The 13,020-nt window shown below is 31.8% G+C and overlaps 2 protein-coding genes across 2 annotated transcripts in view; one reads left to right on the plus strand and one right to left on the minus strand.

Moving 5' to 3' along the window:
- Positions 1–3,211: 3,211 nt before the first annotated feature.
- On the plus strand, positions 3,212–5,546 carry LOC136985534 (uncharacterized). Its single transcript, XM_067282829.1, has one exon. The coding sequence runs from the start codon at positions 3,385–3,387 to the stop codon at positions 5,524–5,526; it is 2,142 nt and encodes a 713-aa protein (XP_067138930.1). The 5' UTR covers positions 3,212–3,384; the 3' UTR covers positions 5,527–5,546.
- Positions 5,547–7,353: 1,807 nt separating this feature from the next.
- Positions 7,354–13,020, minus strand: part of alien (COP9 signalosome complex subunit 2 alien) — a 71,775-nt gene continuing 66,108 nt past the window's right edge. Inside the window, exon 13 of the mRNA XM_067282903.1 lies at positions 7,354–8,072. Within this exon, the coding sequence (XP_067139004.1) occupies positions 7,928–8,072 (145 nt within the window). The 3' untranslated portion in view covers positions 7,354–7,927. The remainder of the gene's footprint in view (positions 8,073–13,020) is intronic.

The raw sequence follows: 13,020 nt of genomic DNA on the forward strand, positions 1-13,020 counted from the left end.
TTTCAAAGTTCGGAGGAATACTATCCGATCAGTATATACCGGGTTGAGCGTCGATGTCGACGTTTCCCGCGCTCCAAAAAGTTTCGAATTGTTGCCTGAAAACAAGGAAAGACCGATCGGTATTCATTATTTTATGTCGCTTCTTGTTTGTTCTGTAAGGTGTTCGTTGTCAGAACATAACAAACACTTTCGCGAAAGATTTTCTATCCAATCACCCACTGTATTCTATTTTAAAATTAAAATTTTAATGTCGACTTCCTACTTCCTCTTTTATTATGAACTATCCGTTTCTCAGAATAAAAAAAATCCAGCAACCAAGTTGCGTAACTTTTCCGGTTGTTAAAAAATCTCTCACAAAATATATTTTTAACTAGCTGTTACCCGCGACTTCGCTCACGCGGATTTTGCAAGCAAACGCCATTTATATTCAGTATTTTAACAACCATAGTAATTGTTATATAACACCTACCGCTGAGAATGATGAGAATTGCTAAGAATCAAATAATGAACTGTTTTCAATCTGAACAATTTTCTGGAACGTTTGCAATCGTTCTATAATCGAATATGCAATAACAAATTCGAATTTAAAACGGTTCGAACATTTGGTTAAATCGAAATATATAAAAAACTTTTATAACAATGTCTGAAATGTTATCGATTTAATACACCTAAGTACTCAATGAAGATTAAACGTAGTTAAAAACAAAAAGTCGCATCTAAAATAGTACAGTAGAAGCCGTTCTTCCGGTTAATGCTCTCCCTCTCCCCCCGCCAGGAAATTTCGAAAAATCCCTTCTTAGGCCAGGAACACACATGCGTAAATTGTTTGGCAGAAAACTGAATCAGACAGAAATCAGCTTTCAGTTCAGTTTCTGTTTTACGCTTTTATGCCAGAACACACGTACGTAAAAATTCTGGCCGAATAGGAAACACCGCTGCCACTAACAGAGCTAATTTTACAAATTTTTTCTTCTCATATCTATCCCTTTGTACCTTCCATTTTTTCTCCACTTCCTCTGCTATAATATAGAAAATTTAAATTAATAGACTTATATTCCGAATTCAAATAAAGAACGTGTGATCTAAGTACTAGACCTATATATCGATTCTACTAGACCTACCTGTTATTTGAAATTTTTCACCTATAGCCATCCATAAACGTTGTTTAAATACAGTGTCTTTATACATGACACTGATATGGTCGAACGGATTCGATAAACCCCGGTATTTCATTTATTTTTCGTTTTTTCGAGACCGTCACAATTATAGGGTTAACCCTCATTGCCGCCCCATTGTTAGAATATAAAGCACGTGTCTACTTTGACGTCACAGAAAAGACTTCTTTATTGGAGGAATTTTGGCGTAAAAAGTAGAGACATACTCTACTCTTTTTTCAGTTCTGTTTCAGCCAAAATTTCAGAAAAATTTCTATGCTTTCTGTTTTATGCTAGATTTTACGCCGAATTTTACGCATGTGTGTTCCTGGTCTTAGGGTACTGTACATCATGAAAGCGCACACTGTGTACCAAATTTCACCTCTTTAAATTCGGCGGTTTGCTCTGGGCGATGATGAATCAGTCAGTCAGTCAGTCAGTCAGGACAAATAATTTTATATATTTAGACAATAATAAATAAGATTGTGTGTGGCGCCATCTGTTGAGATTTTGTTAAAAACTTTTTAATATATTTTTAAGGGTACTATTTACTTACTATTCCTTTAAAAATTGTAAATACAGTATTAATATCTTCGTTAAGTCCAATCCTTCTGGAGATATGACCCCCTCTATCTCCCACACCTTGATTTTTCACCGCCAAAATTTAATGCATTAATGCTTCTCTATACAAGAGCTACTGAGCCAAATTTCGTTTTTTCATCATTCATAATATCTTAGTACGGGGATAATTCCTGTACTGAGATATTAAACAAAGTAGATGCCAACACACACACGGAATTTTTTTTTGGGTTAAGATCTCAACGTGGAGATTTGCAAAAAATCGAGGGTCAAATTTGACACGATTCAAATACTTTCCCTTATGTATATGTTATGGACAAAGTGATTAATCGGGCATTATTCATAATGACCAGAAAGGGCGCGCAGTGTAACAAATATTGATTAGTTTATCAAATTGACCGGTCATTATGAATACTGCTATCACCTAGTTGGGCAAAGTGATGATAATACGTTGAGGAGTGATCATCCAACACGCTAGCCAATCGGCATCTGAGTTGCGCGTGCGTATCGCGTTTAGTACCAAATTTTAAATTCTGTGAGATTTTAATTTGATTAAAAAACTCCACTTATTTCATTTAAAAATATTTATTTTTTGTGAATTATTTCAAAGTATTTTAAAAAGAACATGCAATCTTTTAAAACTAACATATAAGTACTATTAACTATATTAATTAAAGGTAAAATTTTACCTTTGTGCACCATCATGGCGGTGGTCGCAACTGTTTGTGCTCCTGACGGGTTACCACCGGAGGGGAGCTGCAGGCCGGACGCCGATTGTTTAACGTCACTAGATATTAGTGAGGTTGAGGTTTTTAACATGAAAATGTGTACATCGGACGTTCAGCACCACTTTCCTGTAAGCCTAGAAGTTTGACAATGGCATTTGGAATGTCGAGCATGATTCCACTGACTTTGCAAACACCATTGTCAAACTTCTAGGCTTACAGGAAAGCGGCGCTGAACGTCCGACGTACACATTTTCGCGTTTAAAACTTCGGCCTCAACTCGCTATTGATTCATACTAGATATTGATACGTGTGTTCAAGAACTACCGTGAATAACTAGTGACGTTAACAATCGGCGGCCCCCTCCGGGAGGAATCCGTCGAGAGCACTCGTCGCGACCGCCGCCAAATTCGGTACTAAATGCAATACGCACGTGCATCTCAGATACGAGTGATGATTGGCTAGTGTATATCGGATGATCATTCCTCAACGTATTATCACCACTTTGCCTGACTAGATGATAGCAGTATTCATAATGACCGGTCAATTTGATAAATTACTGAAATTTATTACAATGCCCGATTTTGTTGGTCATTATTCATAATGCCCGTATTAATCACTTTGTCCATAACATATATATAAGCCAGGAAAGTGTGTAATGTGATGAAAAAACAGTATGAATAAATGACGTTTTCTCTACGTCAATGATAGACTACGTCATAGAGATGATCTCAATATAATGTGTAAAATAAATAAATAAAAATTATATTTAAGCCTTTGGCATTAGAATACTCCACTTATATTTTTAAAAAATATCTATTCAAACTTTGAACTCAAAATTTTAAAATTGTTGAACATTCGAATTTAGAATTTAAATTATTCTATTCATAGAAATTTTATTCTTTTGTGTATTTCTGTGATACAAAATGGATGCGACTCAAAGACCTGTTGTATTTCCACCAGAATTCGAGCGTTATGCTGAAAAGCATAATATTTTTCAGACATTTCAGTTATATTTAGAGCGTATAATATTGGAAAGACCCGAAGATCCTCTCAAATTCTTACACAAACTGCTGACTTCCAGTATTAGTGATGCACCCAAAATAATCGTTTTTGGGCCTCCTACTAAACAAAGAAGCTTAGTGTGTAAAGAATTGTGCAACATTTTAAATGTTGAGCACATAACTTTGAAATTATTAGAAGAAAATGCGAACAAAATCGAAGCTTCCGAGCAAATTGTACCGAAAGCCAAACATGCGAGAAGAGTGAAAATTAAAAAAATGATCAGCCCACCACGCCACAAATTAAAAAAAGTTCATCTTTCATTCTTCAAGACTGACGAAGCTGATACTTCCACTGAAATAATCGACACCAGTCAGGAAATTCCAGCAGAAAGTAAGATATTAATCGAAGAAGAATCAGAAAAATGTTATGCACATTCAAAATTAAGTGATGAAATCGAAGCTGAAGAAGATATAAACTTGGAAAAGAATCTTGAATCAGAGGAGCAAGAAATAAATGAGGAGGAGATAAAAATCGATGTAAAACAGAAATTATTATTATTACAAGGAGAAGAAGGTATTGAAGAAACAACAGAATTACAAGACGAAGCAGAAAACGTGGAAGAACAGAAAATTGATAATGGGATTGTCGGAATTAATGTTGAGATGGAGGATGAAAAAGAAATGAACTTATTAGATGAAGACAAAGATCTTCAACTTCGGGAGGAATCTGAAACATGGATAGAGGAGGATACAAACTTCGAATTAGATTTGGAAGAAAGTGAAATATTAGATGCAAATCTAGATAAACACGAAGAAATTATCAGTGTGTTACCAGAAAAGGATTCACGTAATAAAGAATTTGTGGAAGAAAAGTATCTTAACACGGAGAAGGCCAATTATTTTGAAAGCTTTACAAAAATATCACAACACAAAATAAAATCTGATGATGATAAATGTTCATCGTCTGATGAAGAAATAATTACTTTCAAGGAGAGATCTAAACTCGTAATTGAATTAATGAAACAAATTGAAACACGGGCATGCAGAGAGCATGGATGGTTAATCGAAGGATTTCCGACAACACGCTCGGAAGCTAAAACACTTCAACAGTGGGCAGTTTTTCCCAATCATGTTGTCATACTTAACTGCCCTTCAGATTTTAATGAGAATATATCAGAGAATAGCATTATAAATAATAAAGAGTGGTTATTTTATAGAGAGGAATTCACGGGTTTGTTAGATTGTTACAAAAATTACTATTGCCGAAATTTTAGATTAGACCAATCTCTACACATACTTTCTAATAATATACTAAAATTTATATCTAGTCAACCAATTTCTAACACTCCATTTACACCACGTATTTTACTCCTTGGCCTTCCCGGCTGCGGCAAAACAACACAAGCAATGTTACTCTCAGAAAGGTACGACATAGTTAATGTAGATATGAGAGATTTAATATACCAAACTATAAATCGAGAAATTGCTCTTGGCGAATCTCTTAGATATCGCTTACAAAATAATCTACCAATCACCGATCGTTTAAAAGCAGAAGCTATCGCTCGAAGGATGTCTTTGAGAGATGTTTTAGTGGGTGGATATATATTACATGGTTTTCCCGATACCTTTGAACAGATGTTAGAACTGAATAAAGTAATGGAATACAGAATGCCAAACAGAGTTATCGTAATTGACGTATCAGAAAATACATCATGCGACAGACTCATTCATCGCAGATTCGATCCAATTAACCATAAATTTTACCATTTATCATCAAATCCACCATCAACTGATGTTCAACTTCTGCAACGGCCAGAAAATGGATATGATTTTATTAAAAAGAGAATTCAAACATACCGAAATAACATTGAAAAACTTGAAAATTTTTTCCAGGGTTTTGTTATTCATATCGATGGTGAGATGAACATAGAAAACGTTTCTGAGGCCGTTCTTAGTGCTATTATTCATCCTCTCCCGAAAAGTCACCACTCCCAGATATCAACCTGTAAAATCTTTAATATGGAAAGGTTATGTAAAGGATTCAACTGTGATTTAACTTTGTAAATCTTTTTACATTTTAAATTATGATTAATTAGAGAAATAAAACAAGTGAAAAATTAAAAAATTGTTAGAACTAAATTTTCACCAGTACCTGAATATATGATTTGTACTTGATTGCAGTTTGTTTAATGGTAAAAGTAAAGTAAATGCTTGAGATGTATTTTGGTTAATTTAACAAGAAATTAGTTTAATGGAAAATGTTTCTTCTGTTTTTAAATATAAAATGTCCATTAATCTAGAACCATAGGAGTTATATTTATCTTTGTTCCTTTTTACTCAGTGTCACACTTTACCTATAAAAGAATAAATAAATTCAAGTTACTTTGATGGTCAGTCAGTCAGCAAGAAACAAGAAGCAAGTTTAACAGGCTACACCACCCAGAACACTGTATGTGATTGATGAAACTCTAAAGCAACTTCTCACTAACTGACCATCAAAATAACTTAAAGCATGACAGTGACCAGAGACCTTAAAGACCAGAGACAGTGACCAGAATACGGCCCCAGAATAATTCCTTTAGTTCCAACTGTATAATGGAGCTAATTTCAATCATCAAAAAAACAGCTTCTTAAAATAAAATATTTTCAATAAAAGTAAATTTGAAGTAACATATATCATCAATAAGTGAATTTCTAACACTAAAAAATTAAAAATTCTATTTTCCACTAAAATTAATATAAAATAATTTATTATTTAATTTTGAATATTTCTTAACATTATGAAGAAATTTTACTTTGCATTAAAATATAAAATGTATGAAAATTTTAAAATTTTCACAGAATTTTTACCACAAAGTAAATCATTTCTTTATTTAGAATTGTAAATGTTCCAAAAAAATAAAGAAAATTTAGTAAGTTTTGGTATTTCATTTTATAAAAATTATATTCTATTAACAGAAGTAACATTATTAGTTATAAAAAATAATGTCATTTCTGTTGATTGATTAATTAATTAATAGAAGGATTTCACATTTATTTTCTATTGTTCTAATTTTACAAAAAGCTTTAATAAATTTTTCTATTTTTAATTCTTTATAAAACTTTTGAAAATATTAAAAATCTTTTAAGATAATTTGTCAATTACTCGTGTAATTCCTAATAAATAAATAAATAAAATAATCAATGTACATCATTTTCCATCAGTTTCATTTATATATGTGCTATTCTTTAAAAAAGCTTCTCCGCATTAAATTTTCTTAATATAATTTAAATCTGCATCGTTTTTGGAAATGGACCAAATGTGTCATTTATTAGTCATAAAAAAAAGTTATTAGAATATTAAAGAATGATTTCAAAACTGAAAGTATAATTTCTCTTAAATTTAAAAAGAATGCAGAAGTTGAAAATAAGAATGTAATTAATTAAACAACTATCCTAAAAATATATACACATTTATACAGTATTGTCTTATGCTGAACTAGCTGCATCATTATGGATGAAATGCAACTGTCAAATAAATATATCTTCATTAAATTTTAAATTAATTAATTAAAACACTATACAATTTTTGAACATTATAAAATAGTTGAGAACAAATGAAATACAGGTAATAATAAAGCTTAGAAATACATTCCAACAGATTATTAATAAAGATTTTTTTTTAAAAAAATAAAATCTTTAGTTATTATATTTGTTTGAATGAATGATTTTAAAATCAAAATTATTTTATCAGTTAGAAAATTTGAAGATACAATCATTTCCAAAAACTAATCAAAATAAATTATTTTGAAAGTATTAAAATTCTAAAAAAAAACAAGTTACTTAATTTTTCACATTTAAGGTTTAATTAATTTATTCGTTCTTTTTTGTTAATAAAAAGTTGAACCAGACTATCTTTATATAAAATTCTCGTCATTTCACTCATCTTTATTTAACGGTTGTGAACGGTAATAAAGTTTCGTATTCAAGCAAATTAAAAAAAAAGAAGAAAACTGATGCCAACATTTATCTGAAATTCTTATTAATTTTGGTAGATTTTGTTTAAATATTGTAGTATTTTCAATGCTAGATAAGAAAGCTCATTCGGTTGACTGTAATTGTAATAAGAAGCAATAATGAAATTTAAACTTCTTTTCACTTCTGAATGTTAAGGAATTGTCTATTGTTTTGAAATAACCATTTAAACTAAAATGTTGAGCTGCTAGGCTGGTCCATAACACAGGCGTTGAGAGCATTAACAAATTCCTAGCATGTATACACCATCACAGGTGTTGGAAACAAGCACATCAAAACTGGAAGTTTCATCAGCTTCAATCAATATGCCTCAGGATAAGGTGTCTTCACTCCAAGAGCCAATTTATGACTGGACATAGGCTTCCTGATGAACAATCACAATGTGCAGGGCATTGCAAATATGCTGTCTTTTCAGCACACAAAATTAATCACTCAGCATATAGTTTTCTTTTTATGCCATTTTATTAACAATGGTTTGATGTAGTGTCGAAAGCTGAGCAGTCCACTTGTCCAAGGCATTATACCGCGCTGCACCATGCGTTTTCTTATCTAATTCTAGCACTTGATTAACTTGGTCGATTCGACCTTGAATGGTACTGTAGAATAATAAAAAACAAAAAATGTATTAATAATTTAATTAAAAATCACCCATTAATCAAAATTTTAGAGAGAGATATATACATATAAGTTAATTTACATCTCATAACTTATCATTTGTATTCTCTCCTTCAAACTTCTCTTAAGCGAATTTTTGTTATTAACATAAGATTTCAGTATTGAAAAATGTCACTAAAACAAAATTATGAATATTGGAAATACACTTATTCAATTTAAAAACAATGAAACATTTCTCTGCAAAAATATCTGTAACACAAAATTCAATGTTTTGATTTTTTATTAGACATGATGATATTTCATATCATCATCAATCAAACTTATATATATAATCATCATAACCATAGAACAATTACAGTTTAATTTTTAATATTTTTTCTAAATAAGGGTTTTAACAATTATTTTGTATATATTTTTACAACACAGCAGATCATCATAAATCTTAAATGAGGTTCCACTGTACTAAGGTAAATGAGCATAATTCATTCTAGAATCTTACTCATAATGTGAAACACTTGTTCCCACATAAATTAATGTAAAATATAATACTGCGTTCCATGCCAAAAAAAATACTCAAATATTTTATGTATAATGTTTATTCAAAGAAAATTATACAATATACAGGGTGCATAGGAAAGTTCCTTTAACTGGAAAATTCTTGCGAACGGAGAGAGCTACAGCAATGCAAGTGAGGTAACGGTATAGTAAAGTTATTATGCCCAACCTAATGCAAACGACAGCAGTGCCCCTAGTGGTGAAATTTGGAAGATAAGCAGAGCAAATCGAAAACAAAAACAGATAGAGCAAACTTCCCAATAGTAAAGTGACTATGCCCGACCTAATGCAAACGACAGCAGCGTCCCTAGTGGCGAAATTGGAAGATAGGCAGAGCAAATTGAAAACGAAAACAGATAGAGCAAACTTCCCAATTAGAAAGTTTTAGAGCATCAATTAATTAGTACAAAACAACATGTGGTTCACACGGATAAGATAAATTGTCGCCTGTATACCCAAAAGTGTCCGAAAGCGATGCACGCCATTTTGTGTGATGTTTGAAAGGAATAGCCATAGGTATGAAGAAATACGCACCCCTATAACCTTTTGCGTCGCTTTCGGCCACTTTTGGGTATACAGGCGACAATTTATCTTATCCGTGTGAACCACATGTCGTTTTGTACTAATTAATTGATGCTCTAAAACTTTCTAATTGGGAAGTTTGCTCTATCTGTTTTCGTTTTCAATTTGCTCTGCCTATCTTCCAATTTCGCCACTAGGGACGCTGCTGTCGTTTGCATTAGGTCGGGCATAGTCACTTTACTATACTGTTACTTCACTTGCATAGCTGTAGCTCTCTCCGTTTGCAAGAATTTTCTGGTTAAAGGGACTTTCCTATGCACCCTGTATATTGTTAAGGGGAGTGAATCATCATTTTTTCTTCTAGTGTGGAATGAATCAACCTGGAATGCAAATTCAATTTGCAGAAAACAAAAATCACAGATAATATGTCTGATAAACACACCAAATGATTTGCTAAATTCTTGGTCTACATAAAGGCTATTTTTAATATTAGAAATTAATTAATTTGACTAGAGGTAGGCAGTTATGCTGCTATCTTGTATTATAAATAATTAATTTTTAATTTAAATTAATTATTTATAATACAAGATAGCAGCATAACTGCCTACCTCTAGTCAAATCAATTTCTAATATTAAAAATAGCCTTTATGTAGCCCAAGAGTTTGGCATATCATTTGGCATGTTTATTATATAATGGGCAATGGTTGTTGATATTTATATGTAATATGTCTGAACGCAAATTTGGTAAATGTGTGATCACAGTTTAAGATGTTAGTGGAATGAGTGCTAAACACAGACTGATGGAGCATGTGCACAATTCAGGACTTCCCCTCTCCTTGTCACTTGTTATGTGAAACATCGCTTGTTAAGCGAGCCTTTTTTTTACAATTTGTTTTGCTCTTTAAGCAAGGTCCACTGTACTAGTTCTAATCATACAGGAAAATATATATATATATAAGTGCTGCTTGCTCTAATCATGAATATTGTTATTAATTGTATAATACTATCAAAATCAGCATGTCCCAAAACAAATAATCAAATAACATTACCAAAGCAAATTTCTGAATGTAATAAAAGAATAGTAACATAATGATAATTATAACTTAAGTTTGAATTTAGTAATTAATAACAACCAACTGACAAAACAGATAACAGTTAGAAACCATGTCATTCCAATGAAAACATTTTACATTAAACCATCCAATATCCTAAGATGTATACAATATTCAATGCAAGATTAAGATGCATATTTACTTTACAGTTTAAATCTCAATTTCTAGCTCTTGTTACTTCATTAATAGGCTAGTGTTTGCTTTTGTTAAAGATTGTAATCTTCATTACTATTTAATTAAAATACTGTACCTCTTAGATAATGGAAGAAGTATATAAGACATGTAACTATGTTGCTAAAGATGAGTTTATGAATTTTTAAGTTGTGTAGCAGCATTGCATTAACAGTTTTGTATAAAATTCTGAAAATCAGTGCACATTGGAATATCAGCAAGAAAAAAATGAACATGATTTTCAAAAGAAATTCAACTAGAAAAGATCACTATCTTTGAAGCTTTAGTTTAGTAAAGTTAAGTTCATGAAAAAAATGCACCTGTTAATGGGCAAATAATGCATCATAAACAAAATAATCAGCTAAAAATATGGGAAAACTTTTAATACAATAAGGGGTAATTGAATTCTGGATGCAAAAATGAGAGAACAATGAGTACAGATGCACTCATAATAAAGAAAACCCTCTGATTCTGTATCAGCTAAACTGTAGATAAGGATAAAGATAAACAATCAAAAACTATTGTTGAATACTCATCAAAAGCATACTCTACAATGTATACAAAACAACACTTTATTTTCGTGCAATGCCTGATCATACATATATGTTTAAACATGAAAGTGCTAAAGGATTTAAATCACCAAAGAAACATTATTAACACAGCAAAGAATTGTAATATGTCAGATAAATTATTTATTATAATAATAATTTTTTCAGTAAATTTTAAAAATAATAAATTAAATAATTTAAAAGTGTGAAAGTTCGAACCCACCGGAATTTAACCGGTAATGATATATCCTTTTCTGCGCGTTCAGAAGGAAAAAGGATATGAGTCCAAAGGAAGAAAAAATGAATCAGAAGGAACAACCGACGAAAATTGCGGGTTGGTGAAACTGAACAACGTGACCACGTCAATAAAAGGGTGACGAGAGAGGAAAGGAGGAGTCGGTTACGTAGTGTCGATTAGACAGAGTGTGTGCGTCCCGAGTCCCAATGGAACCCGCCCGAACGAAAGGCATACCTTGCCGAGGAGACCTTGACCGAGTGGACCGACCCGGATCACGAGGTATGACCCCAAAGGCGTGTAAACTCTCCCTCCACAAAGCCGCGCTCAGGCGACAGTAACTCGCCCGAATTGTATCTGTTATGTTAGTGTTAATAAATCTTTGTTATTGTTTTAATCCGTTGTGATGTCCTTTATTCGAATATTATCATCCGCCGCTCTACCATCGAACCCATCCACTTCCTCCACTCGCGTAACGCGTAACTCATCCGAACTGCCATCTTGACGTGGGCAGGTCTCACGGACCTGTTAGCCGACAAAAAGGAGGAACGAGACTCCGTCCACCTCCCGGCACCCACAAAAGCATGTTAATTATTAAATTCAACAAAACTAGAATTTCCACTAACTGTGGCCTAACTACTTTCACATTAACTTTGAGGACTGGCTTATAGTGATATCATTATCACTATAAGCCTCAAAGTTAATGCAAAAGATTTTATATTCAACTATTTCTCTATGGCATTTTTTACATGCTTCCAGTACATCTCATTATTAATGTATTAGACTTGACCAGTCTTGTTTTATATTATCTGATAGCACACTTCACAAAAGCGAATCAAATATTTTAAAAATAATTATTATAATTATAATAATGAATTTAATGAATTACATTTTATAATAAATTTGTTAATATAATAATAATTATTATATTAATTTAATATAATATACTAACCAGGTAGTTTTTACTACAGCTTACAGTGACTGTAAACGAAAAGGTTCAGTTACCTGTTGCATATGCACAATGAATGGATAACTCCTAAGCCTAATGTTGGAAATTTCTGACTGAGTTTAGGCTTAAGTTATAAGCCTAATATCCAAAGTTTGAATCAAATGAATCGATGGAACATCTCATTATACTAAGTAATGAAAGTGAAGTCATTGCGCATGCGTGTGAAAATTGGATAGACGAACAAAAGTCCACATATTGTATTATTGTTGGAAATTTTATGTTTATTTAGGATTGTAACAAAAATTTATTTTAATTGTAGAAAATGTCTTTTAAATTCTTGCTGATGAGGGACAAACAGTTCAAAATACAATGTTAAAGTGTATGTGTTCAGGTGATTTAAATAAACATTATTATTTCTGATCTGTAAGATCTAATTGCTGCATCCATAAATCCTGTATAATAAGTCCTGTTAATTGATAAAGTACTAGTAGACGAGATAAGTTTAAATTAAGATAAGGACACAATGGCATATTAACTGTACAAAAGTCCACTTTACCACAACCATGAATCATGCTAAAAATTATTGATTATTGATTGGTATCAAGCACGTCAAATATTAAAATGATACTATCACTAACAGTTGCAAAATAATAATTTTATGAAGTAGTTGCATTTAATCTTTCTAGCTCAAAATTTTTTTATGCCACTGAAAAGTGTTAATTAAATACAGCAATTAATCATCAACTTACCATGCTGATATGATCACTTGCTTGATCTGTATTTCAAAGAAAACTAAATACTTTATGCATAATGATTTTTCTTACAAGAAATGTACAA

Source organism: Centruroides vittatus, unplaced genomic scaffold (assembly GCF_030686945.1).
Source record: "Centruroides vittatus isolate TY-2023 unplaced genomic scaffold, ASM3068694v2 contig_971, whole genome shotgun sequence".
Classification (NCBI taxonomy): Eukaryota; Metazoa; Arthropoda; class Arachnida; order Scorpiones; family Buthidae; genus Centruroides; species Centruroides vittatus.